Genomic DNA, 23159 nt, shown 5'->3' with positions numbered 1-23159 from the left:
AGAGGAGATGGCAGCAGATCCTTGGGGGAACTTCTGGGATACACCTCCCGGGCTTGAAGCCTGTGGGGGATATCCCCCCACCTGAGGGACACAGCCAGGCCTGCAGAGAAAGGAGCAGAACAGGGAGGCGTCCCTGACTGCGGAGAAGGAAGGTGTGACCTCGCTCTGTGCAGGCATGCATCCTCTGACCCGCTCCTGGTGTCCGTCAAAGCCCTGGATGCGCTGATTAATGGGTTTGTAATTGGAGTCTGCAGGAATCCTGAGAGCTGCAATCTTCCTCGGTAGCCCTCGCAGGTGGCCTTCCCTCCCCTGTGCCCACCCTGTGCCGTGGCAGCACCCAGTCCCCCCGCATGTGGGGTCAGAAGCAGGTAGTGGTGCAGGTGGTGGTGGGTTTCCATCTGCAGGGCTCCTGGGCCAGAGGACAGCCACTGTATTGGCTTTTGAAATTCAGATGACAAATACCCGTGGTTTATTTCCTGAAGGAATTTGCTGTAAATACAGAATCATTGCAATCTGTGACTTGAAAATCTCTTGGTCCAAGATCTGAATTGTAATGGTCTTGAAATTGCTATAGAATGAGCCACAAACAATAATTATCAGAGCAAGGATTTGGTATTGATATATAAGCCTACTGAAGGAAGCGGCTTCTTGAAGGCTCAACAGGCTCTGTTGTTAAGCCCTAAAACCAAACTGCAAACAACTCAAAAGTCAGGACAGAATGACCACCCATCCTTGTACTTTATTGTCCCTGGGCGGGCTCTAAATCTCTGATATTCTGCAAAAACTCTACTCTTGCTGCTGCACTAACCACGGCAGGGATTTGTCTCTTGCCAGGATGCTCTGTGCCTTCGGGTTATCGTGTACCCAGAAGGGCCGTGAATTCATGGAGAAGGTCTTGCCAGCAGTTTCTCTTTTTGTGTGCGTGGATTTCATAGCAGTGCTGCTTAGGTGGTCACACTGCACTGTTTTCAGCTGTGATGGTGTTGGGGAGAATTATCATGAGCTGTTGGGACTTGGTTGGTGAAAAGCAGCATCTTTTCATCGGTTGCAGGTCACGGGTACCAGATCTTCTTCATGCTGGGGCTCTGCTTAAGCAAATGTGATCAGCCTGCCTGTTGCAGTAGGGGATGCAAGGCTTGAGGGGGAGGTTTAGCCATTATAGCAAAGGTTTGGGTGTTTTCAGACCAGTTTGTGGCACTGGCTGAACTGGAATCCCTTTTATATGTTCATGTGAATATGCTGCAAAATAGCTGCTTTTGCTCAACCAGAGTAGCTGAAGCAGCTTATGTTTTAAGTTAGACAGGACTCTTGCCTGTCAGATCCTGCAGTAACCTTTGTAAGGGACTCGAGGGCTTAGACCATCAAGATGGAGCAATGCTGATGCCGGAGAGAGGAGTTGAGTCTTCTCTGGAGGCGAGCAGGCTGGGTCGCAGCCATCAGCACTCAGTTTTTAAGCAGATGCTCTCACTCTGGAGATCGGTGTGAATCTGGGCCTCATAAACCAGGGCTGGGAATGAAGTTGGCTGGGAGATTGGGCAAGATTTTTAAGCATGGAATGAAGAGAGATCCAGATCTCTCCCAGTAATTATGTAGAGGTTAACCCTCATCTTGTAAACAGGCTTTCATCAGTTTCTCAGCGATGACTCTCCTGTCATTAACCTCTTCGGAGTCTTTCTGTCTACAACAGATCTCTACAGGGATACACACCAGTAAGGTTAAGCGTGAGGTGGGGGAGAACAGGGTGGAAAAGGATTCTCTTCTCCCCATGACCCAGGAATGCAGGGTTGGTTTTGTACTTTACAGCCTGGCAGGGGAATTATCTGAAGTGACAGGACTTCCTCCTTTTCCCTGAGGCTCTGGCTTACATGCTGTCCATGTGTCAAGGCAATTCTTCCCTGCAGACAGCTGGCAGAGCGCAAAGTTTAGTAGCATTTGCCTGCATGAGTCAGCAGAAGAGAAATAGCTCATTTCTGTAAAGGGGAATGATCTTGTAGGCAAAGCAGCACATGACAGTCAGATCTGACTGTGCCAACACCTTCCAAGTTCAGAGGGACGTCCAGCGTGCCACTGATCCCAGGTGGGGAATGCAGCAGCTTTGGGCTGGATCATTTCCTGTGTTGTTGAAGTAAGCTCTTGTTTTGCACAGGCTTCTAATTCAAGTACCAGGATTATTTTGCCTTGTAAATCTGCAGGTGAAAAGCAACATAGTGGCAGAAGAAATCCTGCTAGTGTAGTGTAGATTTGCAGATAATATTCTTCAAGAAATTCCTTAGGACATCAAAACACCAGGAATGCGCATGGGCCAGGTCCTCGTGCCATCCGAAATATCGGACCTGCTTCTCCATGGAGCGTGAGGCCATCAGTACTGTCCATGGAGATGCAGAGAGTGAGATAAGGCTTTGGCTAAGCAAGATTTGCTGCGCCCATGCTGACCGTCTCCATCTGCCAGAGGTGTTCTCTATGGTGATGTGGTTAAATTCCAGCTGGGATGATGGTGCGGTTAACTCGCACTATGGGAGAGGTTTTAAATTCCTTCCATGCCTGTATATGTGTTTTAATTTGCTGTAATCAATGCTTGTCCTTCTTCCCTCCCAGAAATGGCTGCGTTTCAGTGGGAAATGACTTGAGCTCTGTAGTATTGCTCTCAGCAAATTGTTGGGTGATTTCTGAAGGTGATTATTGCCACAGTTCAAAGAAAATTCCTATTTCTCCTTCAACCGCTTCTCTTCCGTTCAGTATCTGCACATGGGGACAAGAGGAGTGATTCCCTGACGGGGAGAGCAGCTCCTCTCCCATCTGACAGTCCTCGCAGAGCCCGTACAACTTTCTTGAAGGGACGTAGCTGGCAGGGGATGCAAGGCACTTTGATCCAGGATTGACACCAAAGGAGTACGTTTCAGAAGCAAAGCCCTGAGTGTTTTGTAAAGTGGTGCAGAGACTGTGATTTGCCCATGGCTTTCCCCAGTGGGGCACTTCTTAACTTTGCTCCTAGCAAGCAGTGTCTCATATTCTCAGTAATGCCTTAGACAAAATTGAACAATATTAATACTTTACAGCAGGGCTCTTTCTTCTGGTTATGCCTGGTTTTTATCTTAGAGGTTTTCAGAATGAGCTTTGAGAGCTGGCTTCTCTTTCCCCTTCCCCATCTGTTGCGAATGTAATTAATGTTAGAACAGTCAGTGTTTTACGCATTTGGGGAAGCAAAGCTGTGTGCTCATGTGTTAAGCTACGCTACAGATGCTGGATCCCATTGTTAGTAAGTAATTGTTTGGGATGCTATTTTAGTCATTTGGGTCAAAATGGAGCCTTCTAAGATTAGTAGCTTTATCACAGTAAGGTATGGTTTGTTTTTAAAAACAGTGTGCTCCCAGTTTTTAATAAAGGCAAGTTTGGTGCTGGGAGGACTTATCAGAAATGCACTAGCCATAGGATAGAGGTTTCATAGCTCTCAAGAGTAGTAAAATTATGGTTTAATTTCTGCATTAATTTGAGTAATTAGCAGAGCTGCATCACTTGTGAGGTGCCCACCTGTCCAGACACTGCAGAGGCTCCTTCAGCAACGTCTAACCTGTAACATCAGCAGATAGAGCATATTTACACCATTCTCCACGCAGGTTTCTCCCTCGGTGTTTCATGTAGAGCTGGTGCTGTCTGACCGCTGCTGCTTACTTCGCTTAAGCTATTGTTTGCCATCATTTGACTCCCTACGCCCTGAGAAGTGGAAAGGTGAGTTAGGCTGAAGGAAAGCAGATGGGAGGGGTTGGGAGAAGCTGTCAGAGGTGTCTCCTGGGCTCTGACAGTGTTGCTGTGCATCAGCCTAAAGCAGTGTCGTCCTGTGCTGTGACCTGCCGTTCTTTGGCTGGCCCTGAGCAGCAGGATGCTGCAGATAGCTCAGCATCAGTTGCCGTACAGATGATAACTGTACTTGTGTACAGAGAAGTCTGGCTGCTCTGATGAGCCAAGCCGACACGGGAAGAGCTTCCCCTGCTTGTGCATGGAGGCTGCTCTGTCCATACGTGTGCACCAAAGCCTCTGCCAGTGCTTTTTAATGTTTTGCCGGGCAGTGGTTCGGAATGAGTGCGTTCGGCACGTTAACAGACCTTTCAGTTCTCTCGGAAGGGAAGGGAAGCGAGTGGTTGGAGACCAACAGGCGACTTGAAGCACCATGAAAATTACAACCAAATAACAAGAAAACCTGTTGCTGTTTTACTCCAGTTTCCATGAACGCTGAGGTTACTTCAAACAGAGGTCTGCGGCTTTTTGGGAATGGGATGGTTTCTGCTAGGACCGTGGTGGTGGAGTAAATAACTGGTACAGAGTGTGCTTGCAGGGTGGCACCTTGCAAAACCGAAGGGTTGCTTGTGTCGTACCCTGTGTTTTCGCAGAGGCACTCTGGAAGCTGCTGCATTTATAGCAACAGGCTTTGCCTGCAAGTTAAATGTTTGCTTAAGTGTTTGAAGACTCGGAGCTCGGGGTTGCAAACTCTTTTGGTCCGAGATTGTTTTTGCATGCTCCCGTATGTTTGTCTGTTGTTAGGAAATAGTAAATTAATTACTGGAATGGGTGAAACAGCCAACTTGACCCGCAGGCATTATGGAGCGAGTGCTGGATGGCTGACATGGTCTGAAATGTCTTTGTGGCTGCTCTGCACCATCACTTCTGTCTCTCCCCTGTATTTTTTTGGCTCCCCACTCACCAGAGATTCTCCTCCTGTTCTTAGAGTATTGTGTTAGGTCTGGCAGAGCAGCCTGGGGTACTTAGGTATATGTAGCCCAAAACCAGTCTGGCTGTTCACAAGGTATCATCTCGTTGATGCTGGGTGGGGAGAGCGGTATGTTCGCGTGTTATTAAACTGCGCTCGACTCCTTACTTTGGAACATTCCTTAACCTGGAGTCATTGGTGCCTGAGTAAGTCTGATCACTAAATCTGCTTCTGAACAGCTCTTTCACAAAGCCTGCACGTCGTGGTTGCTGAGCAGCAGAGCTTTGCCCAACCGCCCTTCCTGAGGACAGTCCCAGCTCACCCCAAGCAGGAACACTCAGCGGAGACCCACCGCACACGGGTGGGGCCATGTTTTAAATTCCACATGCCTCTTGCTAATAGGGTGTCAAGGCATGCACGTAGGCATCATTCCTGGGCAGAGGGGTCATGCTGCTCTCAGGCACAGCAGGTCCAAAGTCCCGTTTGCTGCACTGGAGAGCTCCACACTGAGCAAGAGAGATAATGCTGCTCTTTAGTTACAAACTTTGCAAATCTAGCACCTCTTTCTAACTCCTGCAGCAGCTGAAAAGGGAATGTTTGCTCCTCTGCCTTCTAAAATTCCCTGGCTTTGCTTCAGGTGTATAAAGTGCTAGGCTTCCTCATGCACCAGCGCCCTTACAGGAAGGTACGGTGACTCCAGCTCAAAAGCAAGGATAGCTTGCTTCCAGGGAGCTGTCACGGTTTCTGTCCCAAACTGGTTGTCGGTCCATCACGGAGCAGTTCAGCCGAACCACCACTAATTACAATTCGGTACGTGCGGTGCCAGAAGTAAATGTGCCCTAATGTGGTGTCAGCAGCTGCTTTGCCATCAACTGAGTCACCGCTGCGGTGGGGACAGGGAACAGAGGGGAGCGTGGTGGCAGCCATCCCAAGGTGAGCTGTCCCTGCTGGGGAGCTGCAGCTCGGGCTTACACAGACAACAAAGACAGCAAGACGGCTAGTTATTTAAGTTATGACCATGGGTTGCACCCCTTCCCTCACCCTTCTGCTTAAACCTGCTCCTTCCCCTCTTCAGGACTGTACAGGGATGCAGCACAGCCACCAGCCAGCTTGGGGGGCAAGGGGGAGGCGCAGGAGGGTGGAAAAATGTTTGCATTCACCACAGTAAGAGCTGGGGGAGGGCAGAATGCAGACTGGGCATGCCTTAATCCTTAGGTTGCTTTTCAGATGCTAAAATAGCATAATGAGCCTTGTAGTAATGATTTATAACTCACATGGCAACTCTTGGGCGAGTTTCTCTCCAGCCAGCTGACTGCTGCACGCTTCTCTCTGCAGAACAGCTCCGAGTTGCGTTAGACGATTCCGTATTCCCACCAGGCACCGTTTGTCAAGCCTTGGCAGCTGATGCCAAATACAACTGGCTAAGCCCCTTGTTAGGTGGCTGTGTCTTTGCGCTGACCTTCTGTACACTGTGCCTGCTGTTGGCTGATTCTGCTTTGGAAGAGCTGAGAAATATATCTTTCTTTCTGGTTTTTTTTCCCCCCCCTCTTTCCTTCATTTTGTTCCAGTTCTTACTGGACGTGCTTGGCAAGATGGAGCCGCCGACCTCCTCCAGGCTGAATTCCCGAAAGAGAAGAAAAGATGGAGTTGGCCCTAATGGGGCGACAGAGCTGGATGGAATCCCTCCAAAAATATCCCGACGCTCATTCGTAAGTAAGCAGAGACAGGAGCTTGAGGTGTCTGTGAGATTAGGACACTGAGCCCTAACAGCAGGGAGAGATGTGATGCTTTTTCTGTGGACATAGAAAACAAGTATGGGGGGAGAGAAGCAGACGACAGTAGCTATCCTTCTTGCAAAGACAGTTTAAAATCTTCCTTTGTTCATACAAATAACACACTTGCAACGTGGTCTTAAATTAGGTCTGAGGCAAGCATCCCTAAGCGGCTTTTGTGGCGTGTCCAGCTGGTTTGTGGTCGCTTAAGCTGAACCCGAGCAGGCGTGTGTGTAGATATCCATGGAGAGGGAAGCGTTCGTGGCTCAGGGGTGGGTTTTCTTAAGTGACCCAGCGGGAGGGAGGAAAACTCCAAACGAGCACATAACTCCTGCAGCTAGCAGTCCTGTTCAAGTCAGGGAGCCCCAGGAGGGTCTGAAGTCTCTGAGCATCTGCAGAAGGGATGTGGTGAATCCGTCTGAAGTCTCTGAGCATCTGCAGAACGGATGTGGTGAATCACCCTGAAACACTGGGAAGATGACTGTTGTTTGGTTGTCCTGGTCTGGCAGGAGACTGCCTTTGTGTTGCTGATACTTCAGGAGGGTTCATTTTTTTTAAAAAAAAAGAAATCTAGGTCAACCTCGTCACAGCTTGATCAAGTTAAAAAGGTAGTGGGGTCTCTTCTTGGGGAGGGGTGTCTGAGCCAGTTAATGCCATTGTAGAGTTGACTTTAACATACCCTTTTACAGCTCTTCTCTGCCCTTTTCCTGGAGCTGTCCTGCATATCACGTGTGCTCTAGTTGCTTTCTTTATCTGTGTCAACAGCCAGCTACCATGCCTGCCACGTCATATTGGGGTCATAGTCCTTGGCAAGATGCGGCGATGTGTTGCAGCTTTCCTCTTTGATAACAACCTTTTGCTCTTCAGGAGTGCTTCAGCCCTGTCCCAGGGCATGGGCACGTGGTACCCAAGTAAGAGCAGCCCCAGCAGTGAGAACTGGTGAGGCACATTGTAGGAACAGAGGCTTTGAGCTGTTGCGTGGCTTATCCCACAGAGCCTTAATATCCTTGAGTGTTGTCAAAACGCACCCTGTTCCTCTTCAAGACCCTACGTGTTTCGGTAAGGACAGAGAAGTGTGCAAGTTATTCCATGGGAACCACTTGCTCTTCAAGTTGGTGTCTGTCCTTTGTTAGAAATAAAGCATCTGCCTCTGAACAGGATGGACAAGTAAATCCAGCCACTTTCTGGACTTCCTGGCTGTTTTTAGGCACAGGGCTAATGCAAGCCTCCTAATGAAAGATTTCTTTTTTTCTTCCTTTTGTGAAAGATGTGTTTATTATATCAAGAATAATAGAGTTGCCTAACTGTGATGTTTCCTTGAAGCCTTTGCCACTCCCAGCTAAGCAGGGCTGGCAGTGTTCCCCTGAAGCAGTGGGGCTCAGCAGCACATGGTATAACAAGCCTGCTGACGCATAAGCCTGTTGCGTTGTGCACATCAGGTTGGGTTCTGATCCTTATAGGTGCTGCAGAGGAAGGGCAGGACTCCAGCAGGAGCTTTTTGAGGACACTGCTCTGTGATCCTCTGATAGTTTTGGTAGGGGTTTTTTATGCTTTTATTCCTAGCTTCATATCAGGTATGTGCCAACCAAACTGCAAAGAACCTACTTTTATTCCCAAGTCCCAGATACAATGACAGGAGAGACCTGCAGGCCTTAACCCAACAGTAAGGATCCTGGTGGAGGAGACGGTGTGTGAAGCCTCAGTAAGTTAAAGGAGACTTTCAGCAGTGTCGGTTTGCTCTGCTTGGTCAGTGGTTGCTTTCCTGTGCACTTCGCTTTGAGCACTGTAATAAGGAACGACACTGGCAGTAATAGCAGTGGTCTGTCTGGTTGCAGTGGTGCTGGGCACCGTGGCAGGATGCTGCAATGGGACAGGAAGCCAGAAAGGAAACTGCTGATTAGCCTTTTTGCAGCTTGAAGATATTATTGTAATGATCTTCAAGCCTGTTTCCTAGTCTTCTGGCTCAGGAAAGAGACATCCATTGCTGTCCCACACCTTCTGGTGAGAGGAAATTGAGCTGTTTGTTCTGTTATGGATAGGGCAGATGTTTTATTCCCATTCTGAGGAGACCAGAAATGATGCCTGGGCTTTAGCAGCTGGTTAAGCATACTGCTGTGGTCCAGCTAGCAGATTAGAGGGGTTTTCCTGTGGCAGTTGGAGATACTCTGTCCAAGATTGAGATCAGTCTTACGATGTATGGCTCAGAAATGGGTGATGATACACATATTCCCTCGGAATTTGTGTTCCTGTTGGTATCACTCTTCTTCCTGTTCATATGTTCAAATGGAGGAGCTGTTACAATTTGTACTCACAGCACAAGCACTAGGACACAGCAAAGTCATGGTCTTGCCTGGGTGGGCATAGCTGCAGCTGCGACAGCGAGGTTGGATGAAGCTTGGCTTGTGCTCCTGTGAACTGCTGGTTGTCAAGTCTGGTTTTGCCAGCTGCAGATCTGAGCCTCCAGTTTTCTTGGGTCCAGTGTGACTATAGCCTTCTTAACAGGAGTTTCCTCTCTCTCCCTTCCTCTCTAAACTCAGGCTAATCACCCTGCAGGGCTGTTCTGAGGTTTAACACTAATTAGTCATTTGGTACAGGTGTTTGAATCGTGCCGAGACACAGTGAGTCACTTGGTGACTGGGACACTGCAGTTGCAGTGCTGCCGCTGCAAGCTGCGCTCACCTTTGCGTTCTCACAGCTGAACACCTCTTCTCTGGCTGTTTAGGGACTGAGGGAACCGGCTCCCTTTTCCGATGAAGTGGAAATCGATTACAGCAAGCCGTACATCAGAGTGACATATGAAGAAGCACTGAGAGGGACCCCTGGTAAGTAGAAACCAGGCTGGAAGGGTTGTGTAAATAATGGGTTGGGGAGGGATGGATGTGATTTTAATGTCTGAGAGCAAAACCGACCTTGTGTGTCAGACCAGGTTTACAGCCAGTGACTCAGCTAATGCTTTGGTGGTGAGAATACTGTTCCCATGTGAAATTGGGCCTGCCATTACAAATGAAATTGGAGCCTCTGTTCATGAAGAGCCATACCTTTGCCATTAAGACTGTTTGAAGCAAATAGATGTTTGTGTTTTAGCTCCTCCTGTGCCACTGGTGGCTGTAGAATAGTATGTGTTAAACATTTTTCTGTTCTACTTTGTCTAAGGCAGCTTAAATTTAAGCACTTAAAAAGTAATCTCTTCTGCATCTTGAAATGGGCAAGTCAAACCAACATACATCTTTGTCCGTAATGTCCCATTCTGGCCTGGATTTGAATTAAAGTCACAGTAAATAGAGTAGGCCAGCCCACAACAAGAACCTGTCATTTTACTATCTAGACCAGGCTGGGAGAAACACTGTTCTTTTTGCAAGTCCAGAGGGAGGCAGAGGCAGGAATGACTCCTGAAGAACGGCTGCCCTCTCTTGCCAAACAGAGTGTGCAGATGGTGCTGTCTTACTTGGCCTCTCTGTTATGGAAACCGAGGCAATAAAAATGCTGCACATCTACCTACCTGTCTGCTGCTGAGATGAGCCAGCTCAGATTGAGACCTGGTGGTGGTTTCCTGCAGGAGGTTCTGGAAATCTAAGGGTTTTCACAGTCCGCATTAATTGTCCAGCTGCAAGTCTCCAGAGCCTGTACAAAGGTCTTAGATTTCAACAGCGATGGCTCTCCTGCCTGCTACGACTAAAACATGCTGCATGCTTCCTTGTTGCTGTTTGTGCCTGTGCTCAGGAACTGCAGCTGCTGCAGGTATGGAGGAAAAAGGAAGGATGTCCTAGCCAGTTTCCAGAACATAATTGTACTTGCATAAAGGCCTGCTTGGACCAGCCCTCTTCTGGCATGCAGAGAGCTTTTGCAGTCTCAGATCTCCAGATCCTTGGCTCTCCAGAGCCTCCTGGCATCTTCAGAGTGATGTGGATTTGCTGAAAAGTGTTCGTAAGAGGCTGTCCTCAAGCTGACCCCTGTGCTCAGCTGGAATTTTAACAACCCTACCATTGCATCAACTCATCCTCTTGCTGCCTCCCAGGCTCTGTCTCTAGGTACCTCCAGGGCCCTGCTCAGAGCCATGAGGTTTCAGCTCTCCTGCTAGGTCCTACCTCTTCCCTTTCCTCACTGCAGCTTGGTGCGCCTCTGCTCACCCCACTCCTGAGTCTGTCTGTCTGAACTAGGCCAGATAGCAGCAGGCCATTCCCAAGTGTGTTGGATACCAGGAATATGTGACTTTCTGTTACCGGCAGCAAGAGTTCTGGAGTCCTATGTGGTCCCAGGAGACCAGAAGTCAGTGAGCTGCCTGCTATTACATGACAGTGTTAGACTATGTCACTTCTGTGCTGACCTCAAAGAGAAGAGCTATGGTTTTCCCTGGCAGAGGGGCCTGAGGAGAGTTTTGCTCCGGCTCTTTTTTTGGATACAGCTGTATACTTCATGGGACTGGGGGCAGCCAGTGATGCTGATGGGGAATCAGAACAGTCTGGTCCCTCAGCCAGTGGGCTGCAGAAGAGGATGCTGAAAAGGTCTTCAGATGCTGGCCTGGCTGGCAGGGGGAAATCGGGCACCTATGAAATATTTTGGCCAGTTCCCCTCTGGTAGCTCACTGCTGTGCAAAACACTAATGCTGCATTTGGATTTCTGTGGAGGGGAGATGTCCAGGGCTTGCCTTCCCCTTGGTCTCCCTTCATCTCGTTTGGGTGGATGTGGGGAAGGTTTTGAGTCTGTCTTTGAATATGGTTGTATTTCAGCGCTGTGCTCAGCAGCATTCATTTCAAAGTGGGAAGGCCAAGACAGCTGTTTCTCTTTACAAATCTTTCCTGGCTGCGCCTCTGTATTCTGCCAGTTTTCTGTAACACCCCCATGAGTTTCAGAAGGTGTCCAAATGCAAGCATGACCAGCAACTGCTTCCCCAGGAAGGCGTCTTCACAAATGTCTCTCTGTCTCTTTGGCACAGTGGATCGCCCCGTCAGAGTTTATGCTGATGGAATATTTGACTTGTTTCACTCTGGACATGCCCGGGCCTTGATGCAAGCGAAGAACCTCTTCCCAAACACATACCTCATTGTTGGAGGTAAGGAGTGACCTTGTTGACTTTGGCTGTCAGAGGAGTACGGTTTGCCTCCATCCGTGGTTGTGCACACAGACGGCATAGCAGGGTCTTTGTATGGCCTTAGTGGCTCTCTCTGCAGCCAGTTATCCCAAATGTTCTTGGAGTCTTACTGCAATATACTGAGAGTTAATATGTCTGCAGAAAGATATGCTGTACCAAACGAGGGCTTGAGGAAACAATTTCTGATCAGGCTGTTCTAATCTGACCCCTCTGTTTTGTGACAGATACCAGTGAGTTGCACATACTAGGGGCAGTTGAGCATTATCCCTGGCCGTCTTCAAGGCCAGGCTGGATGAGGCTTTGAGCAACCTGGTCTAGTGGAGGGTGTCCCTGTCCATGGCAGTGGGGTTGGAGCTGGGTGGTCTTTAAGGTCCCTTCCAACCCAAACCGTTCTGTGATTCTATGCTCTGAGTCTAGAACAAGACAGTTAATGAATGAGGAACAGTCCTTCCGTGGCTGGTTGAGCTTTATGTCGCCTGTATTGCCCTGCAAGTCATCCCCCTGTTCCAGCTCTCTGCTGGGGATTGCTTATGGCTAATCCCAAACAGGTCCTGCAAGGAGCATGGAAATAATGGTGCTTCCCTGGGCACGTGCCTGGCCACACAGAAATCAATGAGGCCCCATTTCTGTAAAGAGAAGCTCCCTATTTGGTTCTTAGGTTCAAAAATCTTTCGATGATGCCAGGAATATCCTGCTGACTGTCTGAGGGAGTATAGCAGAGGTGTTCAGGCAGGCCTCCTTCAAGGATATAGTGGGAAAGAAGAAACCCTTTCTTATAGCTGCTGTAACATGCTGGCCTCTGTCCACACAGTGCCTCTTTGCCCACCCCAAAGACCTGTCGGGCTGGGTGTGTTGTCTGTCAGGAGCTGACCTCTGATCAGGCTGCGTAATGATGCTCAAGTATCAGAGCTGAGAATACCTTTCACCAGTTTTCTCAGCTACTGTTAGCTTCCTGGAGCAAAATGAAACTGATCCTGCAATAGAGAAATTATAACGTCTCTGTGTGGGTTGTTTCCTTATCACAGTTTCACTCAGGACATTTTTACAGTGGTGCTTCTGCATTTTTTGTGCACTACAGTAATGTCTGGAAGGGGAAGGCAGGGGAGCTGAAGTAGTTGCTGCAACCAACAAAACGCTCTGAGCTTATCAATCTTGCAGGCAGAAAGTTGTGCTCATGTAAATCAGACAGGAAAATTACTTCAGGTCAAACTATTAATGCCGTATAGCAAGGTGTGTAACCACGCTCTGCCTCTGGGAGCCTGGTGAGGTGGAGAATGACGAACTGCTCCCCTTGCACCAGGAACTGAGACAAGAAGCACAGCCCAAGTGAACGTTATCTCCAGGCTGGGAGTAGTCTCACGCACTCTTTTATCATCTGTTTGTCTAGAACATAAATATGTCCAATACCAGTGAGACTTGGTAATGCCTTGTTTATTTTTGAGTCTGATAACCAAATAAAACTCCGTCCCTCTCAGTGTCTTACACTGTGGATTATGAAGGGTTGCTCGTTCGCTTTTTCAGAGAACATAATAATTAAGGAAACTTGACTTGCTGTAACTAACCCTTTGTTTTAATACCATTTTCCAAGAATTGGGTGTGGCATTTTATGAAATAAGGAGCTTAAGGAAGGCTTTCTTTTTCATGGGCTTCAGTTTGCTGAGACTTTCATAGGTTAATAAGCAGGTTTCTGCCCTCTAGAGCCCCAGGTGCCATTTCATGCAGGAGCGTTGCCATCTGTATTGACTGGTTTTCTTGGTAAGCTTTGTAGCCTGTAGAGGCCTTGAGGGCCTGGGGTGTAGGTCCCCATCTTGGGCAGAAATCCTCCAAACAGCCTACCTAGAATTGCTGTGGAGTTGAGTGCTCTGCACCACTCCCTGGCCCTGGAGACGTGTGGCTGGAAGAACTGGGTTTGAAAGCACTGTCACCGGCCTCCATCCGCGGCTGGAACTGCCTGACTTCTCAGGGCTGTGTGCAAGGTCCTGTTGCTTTAAGATGTTGGGGGAATACCCTAAGCTCACTGTTTTCTGTGCCTCTTTCTTCAGTCTGCAGTGATGAGCTAACGCATAACTTCAAGGGCTTCACAGTAATGAATGAAAACGAGCGGTATGACGCTGTGCAGCACTGTCGCTATGTGGATGAAGTGGTGAGAAACGCGCCGTGGACGCTCACCCCCGAGTTCCTGGCAGAGCACAGGGTAATTTGTGACATCTGATCCCTTCTGGGTTTTGATTAGCTTCTGTCTGTCCTCGCTATTTACAGCAAGAATTCATCCATGGCATGACCTCTGCCTGAGCAACCCGCTTCTGTTGAAATTCCTTAAATATAGGATGAGCTGGGTTATGGGAAATTGAGTGGGTTTCTTGGGAGGCTAGGAGCATTTGCTGAGCTAGCAGGTAATGTTAAAATAAGGTAGAGATTGTGGTGAAAAAGCCTGAGAAGGGTTCTCTGGTTCAAGGAGAAGGCCCAGTTACAGATTGGTGTAAAACACAGGAGGGAGAGGATAACATGGGTTGGAGGGGATTTCTGGGAGCGGTCTGGTCCAATTCCCTGCTTACAGCAGGAGCAGCTTAGATCTGCATCAGCTTCCCTGCAGCAGGAGATCAGACAAGCTGTCCTGAGAGTCTTTTATCCGTTGGCAAGATTAAGTGAAAGGAGTTTTTAACATCTGTTGAACTGCAAAGGGAGGGGAGGGAGTCTCCAGGGGAGGTTAAGCAACCTTGGTTTATCCTTGTTGCCATTAACAAGCCATTTCTCTGCAGAGTTTAAAACAGCTGTGTCCTTAGTCCCAGCCTTTCCTCTCTGGTGTGTGCTTATAATTGATAGGCAATTGCCGGTGAGGACTTGGGACTGCTCTGTGTTGCTCTTTAACAGAGGAAAGTGTCTTGCTGTTCCCTGTCACACCCCTGCGTGGAGGTGTTGAGCAAAAAGTTACCATCCTTTGTCACAAAGTAGGAGTCCTGCACCTTTGAGATGATAAAATGTTGACTCCGTGTTGCTTGCTTAATTTTCAGATCGACTTTGTGGCTCACGATGACATCCCCTACTCTTCTGCTGGCAGCGATGATGTTTATAAGCATATAAAAGAAGCAGGTGGGTCTGAGTCAGATCTCCGGGGCTTCCCGTCAAAGATCTGCTGTAGTTCCTCCTGTGCCCCTGTATGGCAGGGTTGTGCCTGGGGCAGTGACTGTGCCTCCCTTTGGGAACATGGTCTGCCTGGGAGGCTCTCAGACAGGAAGAAGCCCAGCTTTGGGCCCTAATACATAAGGCCAGGACTGATCCATGTCCCAGGCCAAGCATTGCCCAGCATTAATTCCTACTTCCAGTCTCGTTATTGTGACTGAATTAACAGCCACCTTTTGAAAAAATGATATGGTTTGGCCTGCAGAGTCTCACCAATGGAGCATCTCATGAACATGGCTTCTCTTTACTAAATTAACAGCCACCTTTTGAAAAAATATGGTTTGGCCTACAGAGTCTCACAAATGGAGAATCTCATGAACATGGCTTCTCTAGTTGTTTGCTGTAAAACCCAGTGGGGGTGCAGCTTATTTAAATCTATCCAAACCCGGTCATCAGAGCTTGTTCTATTTCCACCCACTAAACTGTAGGACCCCTTGTCCTGTGTCTGTCCCCACACTGTTCTATGTGCAGTGGGTTACAGTCAATAGCCTTTAAACCAGCCAAAGTGAGGAGCTGCTCATTAGAAGGCGTGGTGTTTTGACATGCTTTGGTCCTACTTAGGTCTTCCTCATAGTCCTAGCAAGGAGGACCCTGATATTACACGTTGAAGGACAAAGGTGTGGTGGTGTGAAGACAGGAAATGAGCTCTTGACAGGAGACATTGTTTCTTAATAGAGGTGGCAGCAGCTTTTTGCCCTGTGTCTTGCTACAACTGACCTGGCTCCGGCTCCCTGACTTTAGGCATGTTTGCACCAACTCAGAGGACTGAAGGGATCTCAACATCGGATATCATCACCCGGATCGTGCGGGACTATGATGTCTACGCCAGACGGAACCTGCAGCGGGGCTACACAGCTAAAGAGCTCAACGTCAGCTTCATAAACGTGAGTTGAAGTGTCTCACCACAAGCTGTGTGAAGTAGGATCTTACAGAGTGGGGAGATGTAGAGTCTTGTCTCGTGACAGCACAGTCCTGCTATACACCAGTGCAATGGCAGTAGGCAGAGCTAAGCAATAGCACCAAACCAGTGTCCTTAGAGGAGAAACTAGTCTTCTACCCCTGAAACTGCCCCTGGGAGCTACCCAGAAGAACTGGGGTTTTGTTAATAATGCTCCATTGTCAGAAATGTCTTGGTGATGTTTTGCTTGTTGAAAGAGCTGGGGGTGTGGCGAAATGCGTGTTTTCTTGAATTGAAGTTGTGCGTTGTTCTGGCAGCAGCTGCTGTGTCTCATCTCTCTCCCCTTCCCTCAGCCACCTTCTTAAGGCAGAGTCATTTGTTAGTATAAAATCTGATCCTGTTCTCACTGTACTATTCCCTTCCTGGAGCTGCAGGAGCAGCAGTGCTTGGGTAGAAGAGAAAGACATGCTGTGATCCTGTGCTGAGCAGCTCTAGCCCACAAGCAGGGTACGTGGCAGAAGAGACTTCTGATGTTGGAAGTGAAGTCATAAACAATTTTTTATCACTCAGATACTACGCCTGTTGTTTTTTAAATACAATCAAATACAAAAATGAAACAGGCGAGATAACAGCTGCTTAGCCCCTCTCTGGCATGTAACTCTGCCTCTGTTTAAAAACACCCAGCAAAAAGACTTGTGCTGTCCTGATATGCAGAGAGACCTACAGCGGGTTGCTCACGTCTCATCTGTCTATTGTATAAATATTTCCCTCTTCCACGCACTCCCATTAGATAGCGCTTATCTCTGGGTTTAGTCTCGCTCTGCCGGTTGTGCCAGTGCTTGCCACGATGCGTCTCACAGCCCCACTCTGTCTGCCACTTAGTCTGGGGAGGAAGTGCCACTGAAGTGTCACAAGACTAATGGAGATGCTGAGTCTTAAGCAGCAGCTCAGTGTAATGACACAGAGCAGAGGTGGTCACCACTCGGATCCAGTGAGCTGTATTCTGATCCACTGCTTACTGTACAGGAGAAGAAGTATCACCTCCAGGAGCGTGTCGATAAGGTGAAAAAGAGGGTGAAGGACGTAGAGGAGAAGTCAAAGGAATTTGTCCAGAAGGTGGAGGAGAAGAGTATCGATCTCATTCAGAAGTGGGAAGAGAAGTCCCGGGAATTCATCGGCAATTTCCTGGAGATGTTTGGCCCAGAAGGCGCGTTGGTAAGGAGTCGCTCTGGGAAAACGGGAAGGGGGATTTTGGAGAGCACGGCAGTTGTAGGGCTTCTGGAGCCCACAGTCTGCAGAGGAAAGGTTTACAGTTTGTTGCAGTGCTGGATGTGCTGCCAGTCTCCAGAGAAGTTGTCTCAGGCTTGAGCAGCCCCCTTACAGGGAGCCCTCATCCTTGCCAGCTGCATCATGCCAGTTACGGTTGTAGCATGAAAAGTTCCTGTGTCCCACAAGCTGTAAACTCCAGCTTGTGTCCTGCAGGCCACCAAGCAGCCACGAGATTGGCGGTCACTTTGTCCCTGGCCTGGGATGAGTCAGAAGCTGCTTGTTTTTGCCAGGCTCTCCTGTGCTGCTGGGTAAATACCACAGACACTTCTTGTTAGAGGTGCTTGAAAATGGGTGATGATTACTCTCCGTGCAGTTTCCAAAGGCTAGAGCGATGCTCGGGCTTTTACTGCTCTGATATTGCTCGAAACATTGAGGGGACACACCTCCAAGTGCTGCACAATCTGTAAGTAGCGTCTGTTTCCATCGCTGTTTGAGCCATGCTAACTGTCTTTCTGCTTCCATCGTTAGAAACACATGCTGAAGGAGGGCAAGGGCCGGATGCTGCAGGCCATCAGCCCGAAGCAGAGTCCCAGCAGTAGCCCCACGCATGACCGCTCCCCGTCTCCCTCCTTCCGCTGGCCCTTTTCAACCAAGACTCCTCCTTCCTCACCGGCCAACCGCTCCAGGAACGAGTCTGCAGTTACCTACGACATCAGCGAGGATGAAGAGGATTAAGCTACCAGCCAGGATTTGCTGCGAACCGCTAATCGCCGAATCCTAAGTCCAGACCCACTGGGGAACTCTAAATCAGCCAGAGCGCCATAGGAACAGGGCTGACGGTGAGCACAGGGCCTTGGAGGCACCCGTTGCTCTTAGCAAGGGCTGCTGCCTGGAAGCACATTCAAACCTCCTCTCCCTTCTCCTCCCCAGATCCCCCTTTTATTGTTTACCTTCTAGTGGTTTCCAGGGGGAAGATGGTTTTTCTATTTTAAGAAAATACTCTTTTAAAGCGCAAAGAATAGCACTCAAGCGTGGCGTTTGTTTTGGTTTCTTTTCCCCTGTTAAACCTCCAGGCAAGAGGGAGAGTGGGAAGACCCATCTTTCCCTTCTTTCCTCCAGCTCCTCTGTCTTATTTCCCCTCACCTCCAGACAGTATCCATGCCGCTGCCAAAGGAAAGACCCCTCCGTTCCTCAGGCAGCGTGACCTCGAGAGCACGTGGGAAGCGGTTGGTGTAAAGAGGCTTCTAGGAGATAGAGGTGTCTCTGCTGCGCTGGAGCCGATAGGAATCTATCCGTTAGACCCTGTCGTGCTCGCATGCCTCGTAGCTGAGCTCTCCAGTGCGTCGCAGCGAGGACGTGCTGGGGAGGGGGCTGCCAGTGTAGCGCACAGGAGCGGCACCCTGGAAGAAGTCACGGCGTCATAGAGTCATACGCCGCGTAAACGTGCAGCGTTTGTGGCTCCAAATTGTAGGGGGGCTGCAGGGGAAAGGCCTTTCCCAGCTAATCTTAACAAGACTGCTAAATCTGAGCTAAAATTCAGCCCTCTGTTGCTGTTGGAGAGAAGAGAATGAATCTTTGCTTCGGGGCACTTGCTGTCTGTGTGTTTCCGTGGGTGTGTGCGAGCCCAGGTAGGAAATGAGTGTGTAGTCCCTTGTCCCGGTCTCTGGTGTGTAGTAAGTTTTACTGCCTGTCCAAACAGCCCCTCAACACTGTGCTCTGTGCGTGTTTGTCTGTGTTTCAGTTGCTGTGCTCTAAGGGCTGGAGCAGTCCTTTACGCTGGTGCCGTGAAGCCGCTGCCGTAAGGACAGAACGTGAATTCGCGCAGCTGGTTCGCTGTCTGCCTGCACGGCTGGACAGATGAAGGGCACGTTGTACCCCAGTGAAGGGCCCCGGTCCTGCGTGACGCTTACCTGGTTTGCGCAGTAAATGCACAAATCGGTGCCTGCACCCTCCGCCCCTTGAGGCAAGACAGGAAGAGAGTCCGCGTGCGCTGCAGCTTTTAAACGTGTAATCTGCTCGTTTGAAACCGTGGTCCGAGTCGTGCCTGCTGTTGGTCTGTAATATGCACTGAGCTTTGTGGCCTGCAGCTGCCCTCCCTCCCTCCCCGAACATGCCTGTGTGCGGGGCACGTCGGTGCGTCCCGTCCCGGCAGCCAGCGCGGGGACACCCGACTTGCTGTCGTAGCTGCGCAGCTCCCACTTGCTTTGCTGTTCAGGTTTACCTGTGATACCCCTTGTCTCTGGGTGGAGCTGATGGCCTGAGTTGCCTGTATCCTCCCGCGATGCTGGGAGCGGAGGAGGACAGCTCGCAGCCTGGTCAGCCGGACTGCAGGGAGGTCTTCCAAGTGGGATGCGGGGCTCGAGGAGCAGCCGGCTGCAAGGAAGCAAATCGCGAAGTGCTGCTGCAGGTTCTGCGTGGTGCGATGCTTCCAAGAGCCCTGTGGTAGGAACAGGCCGCCGCCTCTTTCCAGCCTTGATCGTGCTGATCCTTTGCCACGCTGCCCAAACGCCTTGACAGAGACTCTCTACCTCTGTTGAGGCCAGGGCTGGGATGGGAAAGAGAAACTTGGACCTCTCAGCCGGGACGACCATGGCTCTGGGAGCGCGGCTGCTGCTATGGATTTTAAGCTGTAAGGAGCAAATAATGGTCACTTGGTACAAGCCAGTTGTTAATCCCTGGCTGATGAGTGGTAGAGCACTTACTTCACCCCCATCCTCTTTTCCCTCATCCTCTCCACCTCCCCTTCCTCACCCTTCCCTCAGTATGGGAGTTGTGTTGCTTTCCTGAGCCAGCTCACGAAGGCCAGGCTGCTTTAGAGCTGTACTACTGTTTTAAACACCAGTTATGCAACAGTGTTCTGTAATTTTGGTTACCAATAGTGTTTTGGATGGTGGTCTGTTCTGCGGAGACCTTAACGTATTTCTCGGTCTTTCTGCAAAACCTGGGGTGCTTGGTAAGAAGCCAGTCATGGTTTTTACATGTAGCTTGGAATAACAGAGCTGTTTCTTGTAACCAATAATCCCTGCTTCCTCCTTGCACTGAAATTAAAACACTCGAATCCCAGACTAGTCTTTTTTTTTTTTTTTCCCCTTTGTTTTTCTATTTCTTCCTGGATTGCTGGACCAGCCTCATCGCCAGTACTGCCCTGTCCTGTCAGGAATAGGACAGAGCTTGATCTTTGGGCAAGATATGTGAGCCAAATTCTCCAGGAACAACTTGTTGCCTGTAGATATACCCAGTGCTGCTGCTTCAGGGCTGTCCTGCACACCCCTCACCCATCCCACGCTCTTCAAAGGCAGCATCCAGAAGAGACATGCTTGAGTTAAGCATGAAATAAGGGATACACTGGGAAAATAAAACTTCACTGGCATGCATTGAAGAACGTGTGGAGCTGGATGCTGCTAAATCCAGAGGTGTCGACTCCAGCAAGACAGCCGTAGCTCGTTTCTTGTATGGATCTGGGGTGTGAGGCTGCTGGCAGCAGCAGCCAGCCCCTGGGAGAGGATTTTCTGACATCAGCAGCACAGCAAAGCTGAAGGGTGTTGAGGATGCTGGTGGAAGCAAGATGTGAAGAGCATGGCACTCCCAACAGCATGCTGGTTAGGGCTGCAGGAGGAGGAAATCCTGGCACACGCCTGCACTGACATGATTTGTGCATTTTATGGAGGGTCAGGACTTTATTGTGGAGTCTGGTTCTTGTCACTGGAGGCAGGTGCTGGAGCAGTGGTGACTTTGGTGAGACAGACCCTGCATCTTGCCCCTGCCCTCGGGGCGTCTCTCTGATGAGGGCTCCCTGTGTAAAGAGCAGGGGACGCTTTGGTGGTGCCCAGCAGCAGGTTCTGGTCTGTGCACTGATGGTCTGGCATCAGCTTCAGGCTGTCTCTTCCCAGTCGGTGTTTGCTGTGCTGGTTTTTCTGTATGTGCACACCATTGTGTCTTACTGGCTTGTGCTGGAGTTGGGGTTTTGGCTTTTATGTTTAGCCAAATAAATGCCAAGTCATTTTACTCAGTGTGTGCCAGGTGCCTCCTGCCGTCCTGCAGCAGCTGGCTCCCATCGTGGTCTCCTCACCTGCCATCCTGCCAGTGGTTTGAAGGAGAAGATGCTTCAGTGCGGGGAAAAACAGAACCCAGAGGTTTCTGCAAGTCAGCATCGCTCCTGATGTCTGTCCCTGCCTCTGTTGTATGTGTAGAGCTGACACTGCTACCGGAGCAGACCCTGGGCAAGGCTGGTTAAGGCAGCATTACCTCAGTGTGTTATGAAGGTGCTTCAAGGCTCCTTCCTTTGCCTGGCCCCAGGCTGGTGGGTGTGGATGCTCCCACTGCTCTCTCCGGAGCAACCACTACTGAGGACATGTGCACCAGGGATGGGCCAGACCCATCCAGAGATCTCCGATGAAAGCACCACTGCCCTGGCATTGCCTTGGCTATTGAACCACAGCCAGCAACACCCCGAGATCGGTGTCATGGCTGCGTGCTGGACACCCTGTGACAGCCCTGTGCCATGGCTGTGCAGGTCTGGGCTCCCTCTTCCCCCTGTGGAGCCACCTCCCACCCAGCCTGGGCAGGAGACAATCTGAGCCCAGTCACCGACGCAAGACTTGGGTACAAATTTATCTTTATTCAGTGCCACAGAAGAGCCCCCCGGGCTGGAGGCAGCTTCACAGATCCCTTTGTCTTGCAGCCTTCAGGTTTCAGACCCTTTCACCTCACGCTGAGGTGCCCTTTCCCCGTCTGCCTCCTCTGCTGCTGGCAGCTCCCCAGGGCCGGAGGAGGAGATGGTTGTGCGGGGCCGACCAGCCCCTCGCCTCGCTCTGCCCCTCGGCACCCCCTTGGCTCCCTCCTGCTCACGCCTTGACGCCAGTGCCTGCGGGTGCGAAGCTGACGGGCTGGTAGCCCGGCTTGTCGTCCTGCTTGCGGTAGTACATCCGCGTCACCACCGCCAAGATGAAGGTTAGTGGGATCAGCAGCTGTATGTTCATCTCTGGGTGAGAAGAAGGGTCACTTGGAGCCGTCTTCAGCCCCCCTGCCCGTTCTCCACGCACCGCCGTGCGGTGGAGGGGCTCGGCCGGGGTTAGGCGAGACCGTTCCCTCGTCTCCCGACTTACGCTGCGACCTGGCCTTGGAGGAGAAGGGTGGCGAGCAGGCGATGCTCCCGTTGTTGGCCAGGATGCTGAAGATGGCAGGCTGCAGTGCCGTCAGGACGAGTAGGACCTGCAACCACCAACGTAAGCAGCTGCGTAGCTGCTGGGCTCCTGCCCTTCTCCCTCCCTGCTCTCCCGCAGCTGGACCTGGCTCTCACTCGCCTGCAGCTCCTGCCCTGCTGTCCACCCCTGCATCGCCTCATCCCGTTCGTGTGGGAAGAGCCCCTTGTCCGGGGGGGTGCTGGGTGGGATGGGGGCTCACCTGGAAGCAGGAGAATTTGGCCTTGATATTCTGCTCTGTTAGGTGCAGCCGGGCCTGCCGGAAGAGGATTCCCAGGGCCCACAGCCCGAAGAGGGTGGAGGCGCCGACCAGGGTGTTGATCCAGAGTGCCACACTCTCTGCCGAGATCTGGGGGGACGCACGGAAAAGCGTCTGGGCTGACAAAGCTGCTGGGCAGGGGCTGGTGGAGGCTCCCTGTCCGGGACGTCACCCTGCCCGTCCCTGCACCCCGGCACTCACGTCAGCAGGGTTGTAGTTCCCGTCGGTGGACAGGACCAGCCCCAGGAAGACGGCGACCACCCTGCAGAAGGCGTACTGGAAAGTGCCCAGCATCAGCAGTTGAAGCTTTCTCCTGGTACAGCGAGAGGGACCAGTAGCACCCTGACATCCCAAACCCCGACCCGGGGGCTTCTCTTCCACCACCGCAGAAGCAGGGGGTGAAAGCCCTCCCCAGGGGCAGGGGGATACCCCGGCCCTCCCTCCCCTGCTCATGGTGATGCGGGGCAGGCAGGGGCAGCAGCAGCAGCAGGGCCCGGTGCTCACCACCATGGGCACATCCTTCAGGGTGCTGAGCACCGCCTCCTTCCCCCCAAAACCCTCCACCATGACCAGCATCAGGAGGTAGAAGCAGATAGCGAAGTACCTGGGGAGGAGGAGGAAAGGTCAGGCCCCGTGGCCTCCCGCGGCGCCCTGCCCCGGGCCAGGCAGTACTCACGTCGTGGTAGCCATCTCCACCACCATCATGGAGCGTGGGATCCACAGCCCAAAGCAGCTGACCACAGACACAACCTGGGGGGAAACACGAGCTAGGCACGCTGCTGCTCCCCC

The 23159-nt window shown here is 50.8% G+C and overlaps 2 protein-coding genes across 3 annotated transcripts; one reads left to right on the top strand and one right to left on the bottom strand.

The window, feature by feature from the left end:
• Positions 1-5611: 5611 nt before the first annotated feature.
• On the top strand, positions 5612-17715 carry PCYT1A (phosphate cytidylyltransferase 1, choline, alpha). Of its 2 annotated transcripts, none has more exons than XM_010152490.1 (9): positions 5612-5635; positions 6271-6411; positions 9197-9296; positions 11408-11524; positions 13606-13757; positions 14575-14653; positions 15485-15627; positions 16668-16856; positions 17439-17715. In XM_010152490.1, the coding sequence occupies exons 2-9, from the start codon at positions 6295-6297 to the stop codon at positions 17643-17645; spliced, it is 1104 nt and encodes a 367-aa protein (XP_010150792.1). In that variant the 5' UTR covers positions 5612-5635; positions 6271-6294; the 3' UTR covers positions 17646-17715. The 2 variants fall into 2 exon arrangements, with proteins under 2 accessions (XP_010150792.1, XP_010150791.1); XM_010152489.1 differs by lacking the exon at positions 5612-5635 and adding an exon at positions 5961-5990.
• A 4039-nt stretch (positions 17716-21754) lies between these two features.
• Positions 21755-23149, bottom strand: SLC51A (solute carrier family 51, alpha subunit; the record flags this gene model as incomplete). Its single annotated transcript, XM_010152491.1, has 6 exons — positions 21755-21891; positions 22016-22121; positions 22314-22460; positions 22572-22689; positions 22822-22974; positions 23047-23149. Coding segments are annotated over 6 exons (764 nt in total), but the record flags the coding sequence as incomplete, so codon positions are not given.
• Between the last annotated feature and the right edge of the window lie 10 nt (positions 23150-23159).

The sequence above is a fragment of the Eurypyga helias genome, unplaced genomic scaffold (assembly GCF_000690775.1).
Source record: "Eurypyga helias isolate BGI_N326 unplaced genomic scaffold, ASM69077v1 scaffold40425, whole genome shotgun sequence".
NCBI lineage: Eukaryota > Metazoa > Chordata > Aves > Eurypygiformes > Eurypygidae > Eurypyga > Eurypyga helias.
Note: the sequence above shows the minus strand (reverse complement) of the source record. Positions and strands in the feature narration are given on the sequence as shown.

Coding starts and splice junctions, on each gene's coding strand:
- PCYT1A (XM_010152489.1), top strand. CDS start 5,961: ATGATTTATAACTCACATGGCAACTCTTGG. Junction 5,991..6,270: donor ACTCACATGGCAACTCTTGG/GCGAGTTTCTCT, acceptor ATTTTGTTCCAG/TTCTTACTGGACGTGCTTGG. Junction 15,628..16,667: donor TCAACGTCAGCTTCATAAAC/GTGAGTTGAAGT, acceptor CTTACTGTACAG/GAGAAGAAGTATCACCTCCA.